Genomic DNA, 18,189 nt, shown 5'->3' with positions numbered 1-18,189 from the left:
AGAATTCCCCTGCTCAAGGTCTATACTTTCCCACACACAACACAACAACAATCAAAGGCTATTCAGACTCAGACTGGGGAGCTTGTCTTGATACTCGAAGATCAATCACAGGGTGGTGTTTCTTCTTAGGTTCAGCATTGATCTCATGGAAAAGCAAAAGGCAGAATATAGTCTCAAGATCTTCAGCAGAAGCTGAATATAGAGCCCTTGCCATGGCATCTTGTGAGGCTCAATGGCTTCTCTATCTTTTCAGGGATCTAGGCATACCTTACACATCTCCAATCAGCTTATTTTGCGACAACAATTCAGCTCTCCACATAGCTGCAAATCCAGTTTTTCATGAAAGAACCAAGCATATCGAAATAGATTGTCATGTGGTTCGTGAAAAGGTTCAAAATGGCACTCTTCATCTCCTACCCATCTCCTCAAAATTTCAAATAGCAGACTTCTTTACCAAATCTCTCTCACCATTACCCTTTCACCATTTGCTAGCCAAGCTTGGTATGATTAGCATTCACACGCAAGCTTGTGGGGGGATGTTAAAAGAGACATCCAATAGCCAAAATAAAGAAGATCACCACAGCATCAAACAGCAATGATCATCCAGATCATTCATTTATTATGTTTTTTGATTCTTTCCTTTTTTGGCAATTTTTCAATTTTCTGTTTTCTGTTAATTCTGGTAAGTTTCCTTTTATAGCAGTTTTCTGTTTATTTCTGGTTTTAGTTCTGGTATATAAGCAGCAAGGGTTTCCCTTGATCAATCAATGAATTAAGGCATTATTCAATACAATGTGTCTTCCCTTTTGTATATCTTAAAGCATTAAAGCAATTCAAGAGTTTCTTCTTCTCCTTGTTCAACCTTCTTCTTCTCTCATTCTTCAAGATGAGTTATGCCATTTTACAAACCGGCCATGATTTTCATATAAATCAACCCAAGAAAAAAATCTTTGTATGTAAAGAACTGTTAAACTTGTTTCCTAGGTATCACCTTCCTGTTGCATATCGGTTAACATCACCCTCTTCAATATTTTGTGTTGCCATTCTATCTATAAGTTCTTATTCGAAAATACAAAAAATGTTTTATCATTATTAATTTTAAATAAAATAATATATATCAAATAATGTATCAATCATGTACGAATTTTAATAAATATTATACTAATAATAATATCTCAAAATAAGAATAATATTTTAAAAAGTGGCACCACCAGTCCACCACTTCTATAAGTAAGTGTTCAACATAGGCACCCACTCAAATTTTCCCTCTCAATGCTCATGTCCATTAGCATTTGAAAGAATAATTAAGAATTGTTTTAGCACAATAATCACTTCCACAAATTCAAATTGAATAACCCTTAATCCATATAAAAATCCAATTAAGTTTTTTTGTATTATCAATAGTATTCACCGTAAATAATTAGTCTCTCTCATATCGAGATGGCAAAACGGGTCGCCCGGCCCGCGCTCGCAAATGCCCGCAAAAATTTAAGTGGGCGCGGGCATGCCCGCATTGGTTAACGGACAAAATTCAATGTCCTGCCCGTTTTAAAATGGGCTAACAGATTTGTGGGCGGCCTGCGGGCATTGTTAAATAATTAAAAAAATTAAAAAATCATATAATAAATGAAATGAAATTAAATAAAGTAGTTGAAGATAAAAAATTAACAAATTTTTTGATATTTTATATGAAGTTTAACAAATCACATTAGATTACAATTTTTTTATGGATTAAAAATCACATTACATTATAACTTATTTAAAATTTTCTTATTTTTTCTTTAAATTTTGTTTATGGGCTGCCCGTATGCCCAACGGAAATGCCCCTAAACTTAACGGGCAAAACGGGCCGGGCAAAATTTCTATGCCCTACCCGCAAAAAAATGCGGGCTATGCGGGCGCGCCCGCGGACAATGTCCGTTTTGCCATCTCTACTCTCAGGTGCATGATTATTCCTTCTACAAAATGTTATTCATAGAAATCGAACATTTAATCTTTTAATTATTTTGAGGATCTAACTAGACTTATACTACTAAATCAACCACTTGTTAAAAATCAAGTTATCAACGTTTCAAAATATTAATCATTTGATTCCTCCTCTTTGTGAAAAAAGTCATTTGTCTTGAAAGTAGGTTGGGTCCCGCATCGAACAAAATGTCCTGGATCTCATACCAACGCTTATTACGCGCCAACATTATTCAAGATAAAGAACATCACACATGTACAAGTTTCATCTAGTTTCTGTTGTCACTACCTGCTAACATACGCACCATAACATGAAATCTTCTTCTACTTCCAACCAACCTTTCTTCTCTTCTTATTCAACTTCAACAACCGTCACTTACACTAAAAATGACAATTCTACCCTTCCTCAACACCTTAATTCCACTCAACTCCTTCCCCAATCAAACGCTGCCATCACAATCCAATCCTTATACCGGGCCCACAGGATCCGCACCCTCTACCGCAAAATCTCCACCGTTGATTCCGAAGCCATCCACCTCCAACGCATAATCCAACGGCAGGAAACCGTCGACGCCGTTCGTAGCAGCCACTTGGAGAAAGTGAAGATGAATGAAGCGTTGATGGGTCTTCTCTTGAAGCTTGATTCGGTGCCTGGTTTTGATCCAACGGTTAGAGAGGCGAGAAGAAAAGTTACCCGTCGGATCGTGGGTTTGCAAGAAATTCTGGACTCTGTTTCTGAAGCTAAAGTTGATGATGAGTGTAATTATTGGTGGGATAATGGATTCATGATGAATTGGGATCAGGTTATAGGAGACATGGAAGAAAGTGTTTGTAGAGAGAGAGGTGGTGATGAAATGGAACAATTTTGTGCTCAGAATTTAGGCTTTCGCTGCTTACAACGGTTTCTTCGTGAACCTTGATGAGTAAAAGACTAATCTCTTGGATATGATTGATGAGTAAAAGACTAGTCTCTCGGCAGATACGACTGATGAGTGAAAAACTAATCTCTTGGATAAGACTGATGAGTGAAAGACTAATCTCTCGGATGGGTGAGATTTAGTTTTATTTTATGTATACTATGTATGTATGTGTTGTATAATATAATGTTCTCTATTATAATACCTAATTACCTACTTTCAAGCTTTGTCTTTTATTAAATGATAGGTAAATGTTAATTGTAAGAAATTAATATAGAAATATTGTACTGAAAAACATGTATTCAATGTATTGAAAGTTTAAAGCGGTTGAATTTTAATTTTATTAGCATAGAATAGATTATGATATATTCAGAACAAAGCAATATCCTTGGACTAGTGGATTTGCTTATACTTCAATGTATTGAAAGTTTAGAGCAGTTGAATTTCATACTATTAGCATAATATAGATGATGATGATGATGATTATACATTCAGAACAATGCAATATCCTTGAACTAGTGGATTTGCTTATATAGTTAGGAGAATGCTAACCTACTTAACTTATTCCTTAAACATTGTCATTAGCAAGATGCATATACTTATTACACACATCAGGATGGTTTTTGTTATAGGTATTAGATACTTATTATTGTGATGATTAGAGGGAGTACCCTGCTAGTTGACACAATTGCACTTGCACTTTGACATGCATCTCTTGCAGTCAGAGAGGGTAAGATAGGCAGTGTTACAGTTACAACTGTTGATGCAATTGGACCTTGAATTGCCACCCCACAAACACCTAGCCATGCAGTGTAGGGTTGGCATGCAAGATGGACAATTATTCTTCATCTGGTTTACTATGCAGTCTTTGCATCCACTCCCATCTGTAGGTGTGCAACAAAGTGTAGGGGATGCTATCACCAACATGATCAGCAATACTACTTGTACTTGAACTGCCATTGCTTTCTTCTTACCCTCCATTATTTGAACCAGATATTTTATATTTGTATGTAGATGTTGATGTGATCTTCACAAAATGTGGAATATGGTTTATGCTGGGCTTGTATGTGCTAGCTATTCCATCCACACACACATATATATATTGGCCGACATAGTGCACAAGGTTGCCACTTAGTGGAGTATAGGCATGGTAGATATATACAATCTTATTCTGCAAGCACAAAAGCTGTTTTCAGGATTTGAACTCGTGGTCTCGAGATCATTAAGCAACAACTTTATCATTTAACTCACCCTCTTATATATATATATATATGTATATGTACTATACATATCGGCCAGACAGCCACATTTAAGGGGAAGAGGATTTGTGATCCACATAAGGCATTGGAAGTGAGGAAGCATTTAATTTGAGGTTGCTTGCTTTTTCAGGCCAACCTGCTATTAAACACCACATTTACTTTCTCATGAGTCTCTGCCAGGCAAGGTCTGTCTCAGTTATCACAGCAATCTTATCCCTATTCATTGAGCAAAAGTCAAAGGCATTTTCTGAGGTGCATGAAAGTTAGTATGGGTAATTTGGGTGAACCCCATGGGCCTAACCTGCATAACCCGACTATTAGGGCATATAAGTCCATTATCCCTGTTTGTCCATGCCCATTATTTTGGGGAGCATATCTGCTGTCCCACAAGTTGTGCCACTAGTCTGTCATTGGTTGAAAAAATCTATTTAAGTTAAAAAATTAATAGTTAATTACTTTCTAGACCAATCACAGTTGATGTCACATGCAGTGACACAACTCATAAGACAACAGATGTGTACCCTTATTTTGGTGGGCTTAGAGAAATGTAGGCTGCAGATGGTAGTAGAGATTAAATTAAGAGTAAAGACTTGAAATTCCTGAAAAGATTGTGATCTAAAATAGCCCTCTTGCCGCATTACATGGTCCATTTGTTTTGTTGCACTCCCAAATGTCAAAAGTACTCATAAATGTTGTAAATCTTACATTTAACGATGAAACCACTTGAGTACCATTATGCAAAAAAAGTATACAATATTAATAAAACAACAATGCACCAAATTATGTTTTTAGGTGTTGCGATTTACATAATGGTTGTCAAACTTGTATGAGTTTAGATGGTAGAATCGAGGCAAATCACATACAAACTTAAACAATGATGAGTTCAGTTTAACTCTGTTAAACTTGTGTAACTGTGTATAACCTTGCATAAACTCGTGAGTTCACCAACTTCACTGAAATTACAATATCCAAACATCAAAATGATGATCCATAGGTAACCATAAAAAAACTCAAATAATTAGTGGTCAATGTATACCATTATCATGTGATTCTTCTTTTGTATAAAGTAATATTTGTTTGCTAATGTTACCATGTGTTGTTTATTTGTTTTTACCTAGCAAGCTAAGATATGTAAAATACCTGTTGTGATTGTTAACACATGCTCAAAAACATTTATATAATTTATGTCTGATAGTAAGAAAACAATTGCTAATTTTACCAATTTGTTTGGACGTGTTTTCTTAGGCAACAAGGGCTTGTTTGTTGGGTGATAAATCGATTCATGAGAGCGACACTTATTGGGAGGACAGATATGCACCCCGAAAGTGATGGAATATCATTGGTAGTGCAAAAAAAAAAACACAAGGTTGTAAGAAAACAGAAATAAAAATTAATATAGAACTAAAAATAAAAGATTTGCTTGGATTGCTCCAAAACATTTATCATGAGCTTTTTGGCACCATATTAAGATTCTTCATTCCAAATTTCCAATTCATTCATTACTAAAATCACTACCTTAGAATTAGTAACTTGATGTAATCAAGACTGAGAAACTCAACTTTTATTGACAAAACTATAGTAATGAAATGAATACCAAATTCATCCTCCAAATCCTCTCATCATTGTTAAAATTACAGGTCTCAGACAGGATTAAAAATAAATATAACAATGGAAAAAAGAAGCAAGTAAAACACTGAGAGATTTCAGCAAAAATAACAACAATTAAGGACTAAACTATTGCCAGTCCTTCCTGATATCAAAAGTGTAGTTGATCTCCAAGTAGCACTTGTTGTCATCATCAACAAACTGAAACACAAGATAACAACAAAGCATGTTAAGTTGTATGTAGTAGAAGTTTCTACAAGAATTAATGACATGTGAGAACAAAAAAGTGACTCAGTTTTGAATTTTGAACAAGTTTTTGTATGTAGGAACATGAATACCAGCACTAAATTTAGTATAACATTTTTAGTGAGCTGATATGCAAAAGAGCCATTAATTCATGTTCATCTGATCTTGAAACAAGTCATAATATCACTGTAGAAGCAGTTAAGAGTTTAGGATTTACTAACCTTTTCTTATCCTATACATTTAGGTAGCTGAATTTAACTTCCATCATTGTCAATGTAGGAAGTTTTTCTTATTTATATTTGTTAGTGTAGCTAATCTTATTGCCAATATCAAGCCTCCAAACATCTCAGATATTTACTTTTCAATAATGTTTATACTTCATTGCGGATAAAAAAAGTAAATACACAAAAACTGTCGATTTTATATCTCGTCTTAACTCATAGTTAAATAGTATGCAGCTAGTACTCATGTCTTCAGGGTTAGGGAACACATTACATGTTAAAGAATTACCTTACTTCTAGCTGAATAAGTTCCTCTAGCAAACATCCCAGATGGTGTTACCTCTTCAGGCATCTCATGGGTGTAAGGCTCTGCCTGGGGGCTGAAGGTTCCGATCATTTCTTTACTGCTGTCAACTGTATTAAGATTCAACGATGAGGTGTTTTATCGAAAAAATATGTATCAGTTCGCCACAATTTGATTGAGAGAAAATTAATACAACTCACCCTTGATACCAGTTTTCCACACATTGTGAGTGTATTTGAGACCTGAAACAATGTTGTTGTTGACCTGGAAAGTGAACATCAGCCTGTAACGGCTACCTTCTTTCAAAGTAAACCACGAGCCCTTCGGATTTCCTCCCTCTGGTATGGGAAGGAAAATGTCATCTCTTCCAGCAGATTTGATTGCAAGGCTCAAGATCTTCACTTCCGGCTCCAGAGTTTCTAAATAATTCAGAAAATAAAAGAGAAATTTGGTCAATATCTGATAAATAGTTCCAAAACATAAGGATTTTCATGAGGGCAAGTTGCAAGGAACACATATTTACTTATTCAAATGCAACTTGCCAATTGGCATTTACAAAATGAATAATGTTATGAACATTTCTGGTTCAGATTGTATCACATATCAGTAAAGCATCAAAACTGCAGAATTAAAAGGAAAAACTGGAAAGTTCGGGTATTGATACATTTAAAATTACCAGCAAATCATATAGAACCTGTTACAATAGTATCAGTGTCAATTAACAATAGAAACAACATACATAGGCCTAAAAAAATTACACATTGGCCATATAATTAATTCAAATTTGGCAAAACGATATTCTTGTATTTCAGATAATTACAATGCATTGAAACAAACAGATAAAATAAAAAAACTAACAACAGAAATTGAAAACCAAAAGCACCAATTTGAATTTGCAAAGAACAATTCAATAAGTAATCACCTCCAACAGCATTAATGTCAACACTTCCAAGAAGCTGTTCCTTCCACCTCCTCAAGCTCTCATCATCCTAGAAAACCAAAATATTGCACAAACATAAACGAGACAAAATTGTAAAGAAAAAAACATTGATCTTTGAGAATAAAATAGGAAAAGAAAACAAACACCAACCTTATCCTTTTCAAGCTGTTCCTTCAATGTGCACTGAGGACCCAATTCAATTTTCCTATCCTCATCATCATCTTCATCTTCAGTTGCAGCAATGGAACTCTCACTCTTGTACCTGCTCAGAGTCCCCTTTCCTTCTTCATCACCACTTTCTTCATCAGTGGCAGTTTTTCCAACATGGTGCGTTTCTGAAACCTTTGTTGCACCTTCTTCATTGACTTTATCATCATCAAAACCCATGCTTTCTGAATTTGAGACCACCCCAATTTCCAAAAACATCAACAGGACATTATTATAGAGAAAAAAGAACACCAAAAAGAAAAATACCCACTTGGTAGAATCTTCTCCACAATGAGAATAAAGAAAAAAAAAGTGTATTGTTTAGGAAAATAAAGGAGTTGGTCAAAGAAACCCAGAAAGGTAAAACTATAAGGAATAGAAAAAAATGAATAACTCTTGCAACAAGAAAACAAAGAGAGAGAGAGAGAGAGAGAGAGAAAGAAGAGATTTTTATTTTTGGGAAAAAAAGAAAGAAAGAAACGGTCATGTGGTGATCCGAAATAGAAAATTTCAATCAGAAAATGTGGTATGAGAGATCGTGAAGCTCACTCATTTTGTTGCACTAGCTTCCACGAAGACCAATATTTGAGGAAAGCTTTTACTCCAATAAAGAATTGTTTTTTTTTATTTGTGACAAAAATGTTTTCTGTAAAGAAAAAAGAAAGTATTCATTTTTTATATGATATTTGATTTATCAGAATTATATTAAAATTAAGATATAGTCATATACTGTGTCGTTAAGAAATTGACTTAGGTTGAAAGTTTGAATTTTATTGCCAATGTAATCATATACTCTACCATCGGTAAATCTTTGAAAACCAACTCATAAGCTTTTATAAAAAAGAAAGAAGAGATAGTATGTTTTGAGGATGAATTAGAAAATAACAAGTAAATATTATTTGTATCATAAATGCTGTCCAAACAAGGACCATAATTGTTAAACACATAGAATGAATTCTTTAAAAAAATTCTAATTTACCATCTAAAATGTAAAAATAAGCAATTGACTTATGAATATTATATGTATCAATATTATTTTTATTTTTTAAAAGTTAAAAATAAAGTAAACGTCAGACTAACACAATTGAATGAAGTAAGCGTTGCAATATTTTGAAGGTAAAATGTTAAGTATCAATTATTTTGTACTAATAATGTAAAAGTTTTATATACTGTTAATTTATTATCCATCATTCACTTTTATTAATTATTGATTATTTAAAAAAATATAAACTAATGATAAATATTATAGTAATTGTGTATAAAATATTTATACTGATTGTGCCTATATTATTTTATATGACAAGTTTTATTAGATGAAGTATAAGACTAAGAGTGCTTCAACCCTTAATCCGTATTGTATAAAATTTCAAGTTTTATAGTCTTGCCACATATTTATTGCATTCTGCAACACCACATATTTATAGCACTAGAAAATGCTTAGTTAAGCCCAAATAACAAGAATTTTATAAGACGGTGTAACTTGCTTTTTGTCACCTATGGTCTAATTGGGTTCAACTTTAATAAAATCGAACCAACATATCCAAAGTGTATTATGGACTACTTTTTATGCTTAAATTAGTGCATTTATCTGGCAGACTCAGATTATTGACCCATTTTAACAGCTTTACCTAAACTCGCATATTGAATATAAGGCTGCACCATACATCTCATGCATGTTGGCTTGCACACCAAATTAGAGCATCTTATGATAAAAAAAAGGTTAATCACTAAACTTTTATCTACAGAAGCAGCACAAAAAATGTGAAAGTTCATGTCATTAGGGCCTCAAAGACATTAAGTTTTCAACTTTCATGCCAGCTCAATGAGTTTAGCATCCAAGTCAAGCACGGTGATTGATAGAGACAGCCCATGAATCATAAAGACAAAAGGTGGTCCTTGTAAATGTTAAATTTATGTAGCACAGCTCATATGATTTTGAAAAATTCAAAATAATTCAATCACAAACCATTCGATAATAACAATAAAAAAAATATATATATATGTATATATCAGATAAAACTAGAGAATTGATGATGTACCATTCATTTTTGTTTTGTGATTTAGACTTACTGAACTTGTCGGGCCATTTTATTTGTTTTTGTACACCAAAATATCATGGCGGGCCTAAGATAGATTTGTTTTCTTACTTGAGCTTATGCATTTTTGTGAACAATTTCATAAAAACAGCATGGAAATAATCGGATGCAATAAATATTTTGATTCACAAAAGTTAGTATGTTTGTATTTGTTGTGGGCGAGACTCGAATCCTCAATCTCCTTCAGTCTATCCATAACCATCACACCATTTTACACTTTTTTTTTTAATTTATTATGGCTAAGACTCGAACATACAATCTCATACCCTTCATTCCTTAAACTCATTCACTTTTACCATCATATCACCATATTACTCCTAACATGCAATAAATATTGAAACCAACTGATTTTGTCTCTCAAACAAAATTCAGCATACATTTCAATACAGGAGTATAAACAACTTTACAGTCGCGCCCATCCCATACTTCCCAAGTTGAAATAAACTGATACAATGTGGAATTTGATATCAAACTTCTGTTGTGAAAATAACATGACTCAAATAGTAATCACCTGCAGTTAGGTTTGCGATATGGTCAAACTTGTTACAAGCTTCTTACTCTCGTCACAATTGGATCACATCTACTGTCTCAAAGTATGTGCCACTCCACGTGCCAATGATTATAATTGGTTGAAAAAATATATTTAAATTAAAATTTTAATAATTAATCATTTTTTTGACCAATCACAAGCAGCGTCACATAGAATGATATATTATTTTGGAATAATAGATGTCTACCCTCAATATATATGAAGGTAGAAATACATGAATTTATAACCTGATTCAATAATAATAATTATAGTACTAAAATTAACTTTTTTGAAACCCATCATACTACTGTTTCCCACCAATAGAGGGCACTTGTGTAAATAAATTTCACATTACGTCTATTTTTTCTTTTTTTTCCTGAACACATTATATCTACTTTACCCTTCGTTGGTAAATACGATGGAGACGGTTTGTCTCATTTCACTTTCAGTCCACTTTATCCTAATTATGTTTCGCTATCCATTCTCATCCCATCTTTAATTTCAATTTTCAAATCAACATCGCTGTCCAACAAAGGGCATTATGGTGATTTCGTGGTCCTAAAGTAAAAAGAAACAGATAACTTTAGGCAAATTATTACGTGACAAATGATAGTTTGGTGTTGAGAGATGGTTAGGTACCTTGTTCAAAGTTTGATATTAGAGTTTTTTGGTACTATTAAGAATATTATCACTCAATAGATAAAGAATTGATCTCTTATAGTATGTGTGACTGTTTCTCTTAATAAGTATTGTTCTCAAAAATCGAATATAATTTGAAAGATATAAAACATTGTTAAGTTGAATAACTTAATTTGTGACTTAAGTTTTCAGAAGAAGCAATGAATTAACCTTTGAGTGATTAAATTACTGACAAAATCTTTCAACAAACTAATGGATGACACTGTGATCTTCTAAGGACAAAATTGATGATTTACTCATTGATTATTATTGCAGGTTTTGATTTAGGAATAGAGAGCAAAAACACTGTTCCTTATCTGGTTAAGGTGACCCAAAATTGCAAAACTTTAATTGAGACTTGGGGTCATTTTCTACATCAGAAGAGACATGAAAACAAGAAACCCTTCCCTAGGGGAATATATATATTGTTCCATTCTGCATGTAAGAAATTATAAGGATACCCTCATGCACATGTAACCTTAACAGGAAGGCCTTAGTTTCCATTATTTTTATTTTGGGAGCAGAGATCAAGAGTAGATACCAAAATTCCACTGGACACCAACATCCATGCCATCTTGTAGAGTAGGTTTTACCACAATTTGAACGTTTTTTTCTAAGTATTCTCATTAGATTAGAGAAGAACTCTAACATTTGCTGCAATGCAAGTGGGATGCACCATAAGATAATGTGGATTTGATATCTTACATCAAGAATTGCCAGCCTCTCCCTTCATTCAAGTGTTGTTGTTTTTTATCAGCGAATATTAGTATGTTTTGTTGTGGGTAAAACTCGAACCTACAACCTCATTCACTCCATTCCTTAAACTTTTCACCCTAATCATCAAATTAACTTATGTCTCCCTTCATTCATGTCTTGTTTTATGATAAACTATGACAAAGCTGATAGCAACAAACTCCTTAACACATACTCTATTATTTGATGCATTTCATGCTACCTTTACTAAATAGAAAATGAATCCAAGTGGTTTAATGGATCCACATGATATCCATCTTATTGTTGTTTTGACTGAATGACCCTCATGATTATTATTTCATTAATTGAAAAAGTGACTAAGCACTTCTATATATACAAAGAAAAAAGAGGTGGTTAGTTACTTGAGAAACAATCAACTAACCCCAACTACTCTATAAGCCAAAATGGCTCATAACAAACTTCTTCTAAGAAGCATCTAGAAGCAAAAGGAATAAGAAAAGCTCATAAGAAATGTTTAAAACCAAAAATGCTCAGGCCATAAGAAACTGATGCACCATGGCCAATGACCCATCGGTCAGGACTGGTGCGCCTAGGTTGGATGTGCTACGCCCAGGCAGTCTCGGTCAGATTTCATGCGCCCAGACCAGGAGAATTCGGTCAGGCTTGATGCATCAAACCCTTGGCGCCTCGGTCAGAATCTATGCGCCAAGGCCTGTGTGCTACGGTCACGGTGTTATGCAGTGCCTCAGGCTGATGCGTTGATGGCGATGCACTGTTTTGCATGGGTCCCTTATTCCTTCGGTCACAAGCCATAAGTCCTCGGTCAAAGTTGATTTTCCCTAGGTCATGTGGTGGTGTTGTTCGGTGAATTTTGAATTTGACTCGGTCAATTTTTACTTTGGCTCAATCAAGTTGCATGGAAGCTTCATCTTGGAGTTGCATGAAAGCTTCATCTTAGTCAGGTTCAGTCAGTGCAGCTTTAATACATGTGAATTGCCATTCTGTAGCTAATTTATGAGTACTTATAAAAAAATTCAATTGTTTAATGGACTTTTCCATTATGCAGCTAATATCTGGTAGCTATCAGTAGCTTACTGATTGTTACTAAACAGTTTTGTAGCTAAGCAGTAACTATTTTTAAAACTTTTGTAGCTAATTCCTAATGTTACTGTTGGTATTCGGGTCAGGCTCCTCTCCATTAATGAAGAGGCAAGTACAATTTTTCCTTTTAGTTTGAAGGGTAAATTTGTTTTATCATAATAAACTTAAGGGTATAAATATAAAAGCATATCACATTTTATTTGGTTTTTGACATCACTTGCCTCTCCATTACTGGAGAGGAGTCTCATTCTTGGTATTCCCATATGAATAATGCATGTAATGAACATCTTAATTTTGTACACTGCATTATAAGACATACATTATATGTTCAACTGTTGCTGTTGGAGCTTTACCATCCACCGTACTCAAAGATTGATCATCTTGTTCAGGGTTAAATCTGGCAATGTAATTTTGAAGCATAATTCTGGTTTCATATATTTATCAGAAAAGCAATATCACCTCATTGCAGAAAATAGAAATCACACAATCTTGTTGATCTGTAATGGAATTTATTATTAGAAATTGATGTTGTTGAATTTCTACTATATTAAATATGTTACTTTCTAATAAATCTTTCTATACTTGATATACCTTAAGGGTAGTTAGCATTTATCAAATAAAAATAACAGTTAAAGAAAATCATTCATTTTATTGTGTCTTTAGGCTGTCCATAAGAAGCATAGCCACATGCAATTTTGGACTCAGTAATGTTCAAATTTCAAACATCCCATGGTTAGTTGAGAATTCGTCACCCATTTATTAGGCAAAAATCATAATTTTCTCTGGTACCAAAGAATGAAGTGCTATAAACAACAAAAGAAAAATCAAAATGTAATGAAACTTGTATCATTCTATTTATTGTAAGATAACATTTTTATAGTTAAAAGTAAAAGCAGAAATAGAACTTCCCAAAGAACCAAGAGTATCCTTGTTTCTATGATATTTTAAAGTTTAAGTTAACCCCAAAGGTGGAGTTACAAGTTTTTGGAACAAACACTCAATTATTAGTGCATCTTTCTTTCCCATAAGTTTTGGCTACACACTCTTACAAGGAGCCAGACTCTAGGGAAATATTGTGCAAAACAAAACAAAAAATAAATTGAAATGACAATTATATCATTCTATTTATAATTGTAATGATATTTTTATCTTAAAAACTAAAAGTAAAACCATACTTCTATCTTTAGTAATGGAGAAGATCTCAACCCTTACGAGGGCAAGGAGGTTTATGGTACGTCCTTCCTTCCGCATAGTTTGTATTAGTTCTGAATAAAATTGTTTGAGGATATCACACCACTCATGTCCCAACTTTTACAAAGGGGCCTAGTTTGTTGCTAACTTGGGACACAAAACGTACAAGTAATTGCATTGCCCAGCAATAATATAAGAAAGTTCCAAAAAGAAAGATCAAAGCGAAAACAATATAATATTTGTCAAGTGGTCGTTTTCCAAAATAAAGCATGTCTCCCAAAAGAAACTTCAATTATCACCCGTCTTGACTTTCAAAGTGAATTTTAGTATTGTGCCATTACCACAAATTTCTTTTATGAATCAATATTAAAATCTAACACAACTAAAATTATATAGCTGCAAGAACTTATCACGAAAATGTTCTTTTTCTTTAGTAACACAAACATAAATACTTATTACAAACATATCATGTCTTTTAAATAGGAATAGTATCAAAGGTGTCATTAGAATATATAGTACAATTTCCTAAGTGACACCTCAATTGATAAAGTTGTAAGATATAAAGTATAAATATTTGGGTTCAAACCTTAATCCCATCACAATTTTTCTTCTTCCACTCCCAAACAAAAACTTACCTATAAAAAAGTATACTAAAAATAGTCATTGATGAAGTTAAAAAAGTAATACTACTTGCATCATTATATTAAATTAGTTAAAATGAATTACGACGACTTGTTAATATGTAAGTTTCAAATTAGTAATTTGTTATATATAGTGATATTGGGTTTTAGTCCCTAAACTTTTTATTGTTCACCTGGCTGCATGTCATAATTTTTAAAATAATGTTAAAAAAATTTCTACAAATTATTTGAATATTTTATTTTTCATATTTTAAAAATTATGACATGGCACAACGGGGAGCCACATCACGGTAATTACGTAGGAGCGTTAGACATGTCACCAGTAAATCGTTTTTATAATAGTAGTGACTACAGAAAATAAAACTAAATGTTACAAAAAAATTGAGAAAAAAATGTATGCACAAAGTATGAGTTCTATATATTATTACTATATCATTCATATTGAATGATCATTGACTTTTAAAAAAAATAATTCAAATAAATGATAAATAATATAATAATTATATATAAATTTTTATTCTGATATGTATAAATATTACATTCAATTTTATTTATGAATGCTCAGAAAAAAAAAATTCCCAGCTTATCTCATCTCATTGCAGATTGGATAGGTTAGCCCATGAAGGCATGAACCCACAGGACACCAATAATTTTTGAAAAACAATAAATTTAGTTTATTTTTTGAAAAAATCAGATTTAGTAAAAAAAATTGACCTGTTAGTTTTAGTCTAATGGCAGATAAATGTTATAATTAGACCACTGGATTGTGAACATTTTTCTCAAAATGGTAGGAGATAACTTTTTGATCTTTTAGGTTAATTAATTTTTTACTTATAGTAACACATACAGTGGCGGGTCTTCAAGAAATGTTTAGGAGAGACAAGAATATAAGATTAATTAACTAAAAATATTGATAATTGTTTAAAATTTTCAAAAAAACATTTCAATTCTAAATAATAATAATTAACAATTAAGGATGTTAAAGAAAAATGTACACTAATTTAAAATGTCACTCTTCGTTAAAGACTTCGACTCATCAATGATTAAATTAAGGGTAAAACTTCTAGCTATTTAGTTTTCAATATAAATCATCATGGTGTCTACAAAAAATTCATCTTCTATTTTACTACATATTTTTGTTTTAATTTGTTGTCTTCGTTGCTGAAAATAATCTTCCTCTAGTAGCTAAACCACAATAGCTAAGATAAGAGAATAACTTGATCAAACAAATAATATATATTTACTTGCCCATATCGTCAATGTTCAAATTAATTCAGAGATGGTTGAGAGTTTCTATTTTCTTAAACATGAATGACTAACAACATTAACAATAAAACTTTAAAATCAACATATCAAGTAATTCACCTCTTACTCGCATTGAAATTCATATGGTAAATTTTTTGCATAAAATATATATTATCAATATTAAATGTTTTATAAAAATCTATAGAATCTTAAGACTTTTGTTGCAAATTTGACAAAGATAATATTTATCCTATGATATATTTTATAAGTATAAAATCATTATGAAATTAAACAAAGTAATAGTATTATAAGCAATATCAGCATCTACATATATAAAAGAACTTTATCTATTACCTATAGTTTTTAGAAAACTATATAATTTGCAGTTTAAAAAAAGTAAAAAAAATATTTAAAAAAATTGAGGGGGCAGTTGCCCCCACCTGTCTCCACTAAGTTCCGCCCCTGAACCCATGTTCATTTTTGTTTGTGTTGTTAATACTGAACATTATTTCTCATTAACAACTAAATAGTATACTTCAATGTATCTAACATGCTTGGTCCAACTCATTTTACTCATTCTATCTTCAAATATGCATAATGAACCTATCTCACCATGTCTCATCAAGCGTCTTAATAAAATGGAAGACTTTCTTAGTACACGATATTCATTTACCTTTTGGGGTAAGGAATTAATCATTTTGAGGTGTGTAACTACCTAATTCAAAAAGTGTCGTTCACATGACTTAAACTTTTAATTTTTTGATCATCCTAAAAATCCAATAGAACTTTATATCACTAGACGAATACCGTGTGAATTAGTAAAATAAAGATAAAAACCTATGTGAAAATATTTGGAGAGAAACAATAAAAAATATTTAAAACATAACGGTAGTTAATACATTTAAAAACCTTAAAGTAAATAATTATTTTGAAGAAAAACAAAACACAAAATCTCTGATCCCTTTTGGGACATGCGTTTTCACTCTGATGGGGAAATGAAAAAACTGAATTTGATTTGGTGTGTTGGGGACCATAACCTTCCTTATGCGTTAACTTAAAGGGTTCTCATTATCCCCTATGGATTAACCTGATGGGTATCCAACCATTAAGCCCATATCTGTTATCAGCTTTTAGAAATCTAAGTGGTGTTAGTAATTAGATCACTTATAATGTAACCCCGGAAATAAATAGCTGATATCATTGTATCAAATATATGATGTCCACCTTAATTAGAAATTATAAATTTCTAACAATCTCTCACTTGGGCTTCATATCTTCCTGAAACAATTATATCCTAGGTTCTTTAGGCGTGCATCCATGTGCTATTTATATTTAGACTTCTCATTAATACAATTTGGTCCATTTCATATATCAACTATGGAACAACCACAACTTTCATCAGATTTAAGTGTGACTCGACCACGATGATCACCATATTAATATACTTAATGACATAGATCAAATATAGATGAGTGACATAGAAATTTTATGCAATATGATCTCAAACATGTCTATTTCCAACTGGTCATTCTTTATTCTTTAGTGAGATCAATCCAAAGTCTTTAATTACAACACAATTGTTACAATGCACAATTTCAAAAAAAAAAAACAATAAACCATCAACTTTATTATGCATAAAAAAACTGTATATAACATGCAAAGTAAATCATAAAACATATAGACTCCCACTAAACTAAGGTACCCTAAGGAACAACACCCACACGAGCAACATGCTCATGAAAGACTTTAGGTACCAAACCCTTAGTCAGTGGATCAGCTAACATAAAATTTGTCTATATATGTTCTATGGAAACTTGTCCATTTTGAACAATTTCTTTAACAACTAGAAATTTTATGTCAATGAATTTTGACTTTGTAGAACTCCTATTGTTGTTGGAGTAAAGAACCGCGAACTTGTTGTCACAATAAATCCTCGGACTTGTTGTCACAATAAATCTTCAATGGTCTTTCAATACCATCGACCACACGTAAGCCACTGACAAAATTCCGCAACCATATGCCATGGTCTGATGTTTCAAAACAAGCCATGAACTCCGCAACCATGGTTGAAGGATCTATAAGCGTCTGTTTCGCAGACTTCCAAGAGATAACACCTCTAGTCAATACAAACACATATCCAGAGGTGGAGTGTCTAATGTCTAGACATCTAGCAAAATTGGAGTCAGAGTATCCAATGATATCTAAATTCTCAGACCTTCGATAAGTGAGCATGTACTCCTTTGTTCTCTTCAAGTAATGCATAACACGTTTGACTGCCTTCCAATGATGCATTCCACGATTACTCAAATATCTGCCCAAAACTCCCACAA

The 18,189-nt window shown here is 32.6% G+C and overlaps 2 protein-coding genes across 2 annotated transcripts; one reads left to right on the top strand and one right to left on the bottom strand.

Moving 5' to 3' along the window:
* Positions 2,206-3,214, top strand: LOC109328942 (BAG family molecular chaperone regulator 5, mitochondrial). Its single transcript, XM_019562587.1, has one exon. It carries the CDS (start codon positions 2,277-2,279, stop codon positions 2,883-2,885), a length of 609 nt encoding a protein of 202 aa, XP_019418132.1. The 5' UTR covers positions 2,206-2,276; the 3' UTR covers positions 2,886-3,214.
* On the bottom strand, positions 5,688-8,229 carry LOC109328841 (rho GDP-dissociation inhibitor 1-like). Its single transcript, XM_019562450.1, has 5 exons — positions 7,608-8,229; positions 7,440-7,506; positions 6,718-6,936; positions 6,503-6,627; positions 5,688-5,947 (listed from the first exon to the last, which is right to left on the bottom strand). The coding sequence occupies exons 1-5, from the start codon at positions 7,881-7,883 to the stop codon at positions 5,876-5,878; spliced, it is 759 nt and encodes a 252-aa protein (XP_019417995.1). The 5' UTR covers positions 7,884-8,229; the 3' UTR covers positions 5,688-5,875.

This window comes from Lupinus angustifolius, chromosome LG16 (assembly GCF_001865875.1).
Source record: "Lupinus angustifolius cultivar Tanjil chromosome LG16, LupAngTanjil_v1.0, whole genome shotgun sequence".
In the NCBI taxonomy this organism is placed as follows: domain Eukaryota; kingdom Viridiplantae; phylum Streptophyta; class Magnoliopsida; order Fabales; family Fabaceae; genus Lupinus; species Lupinus angustifolius.
This window is presented reverse-complemented; position numbering and strand designations above follow the sequence as displayed.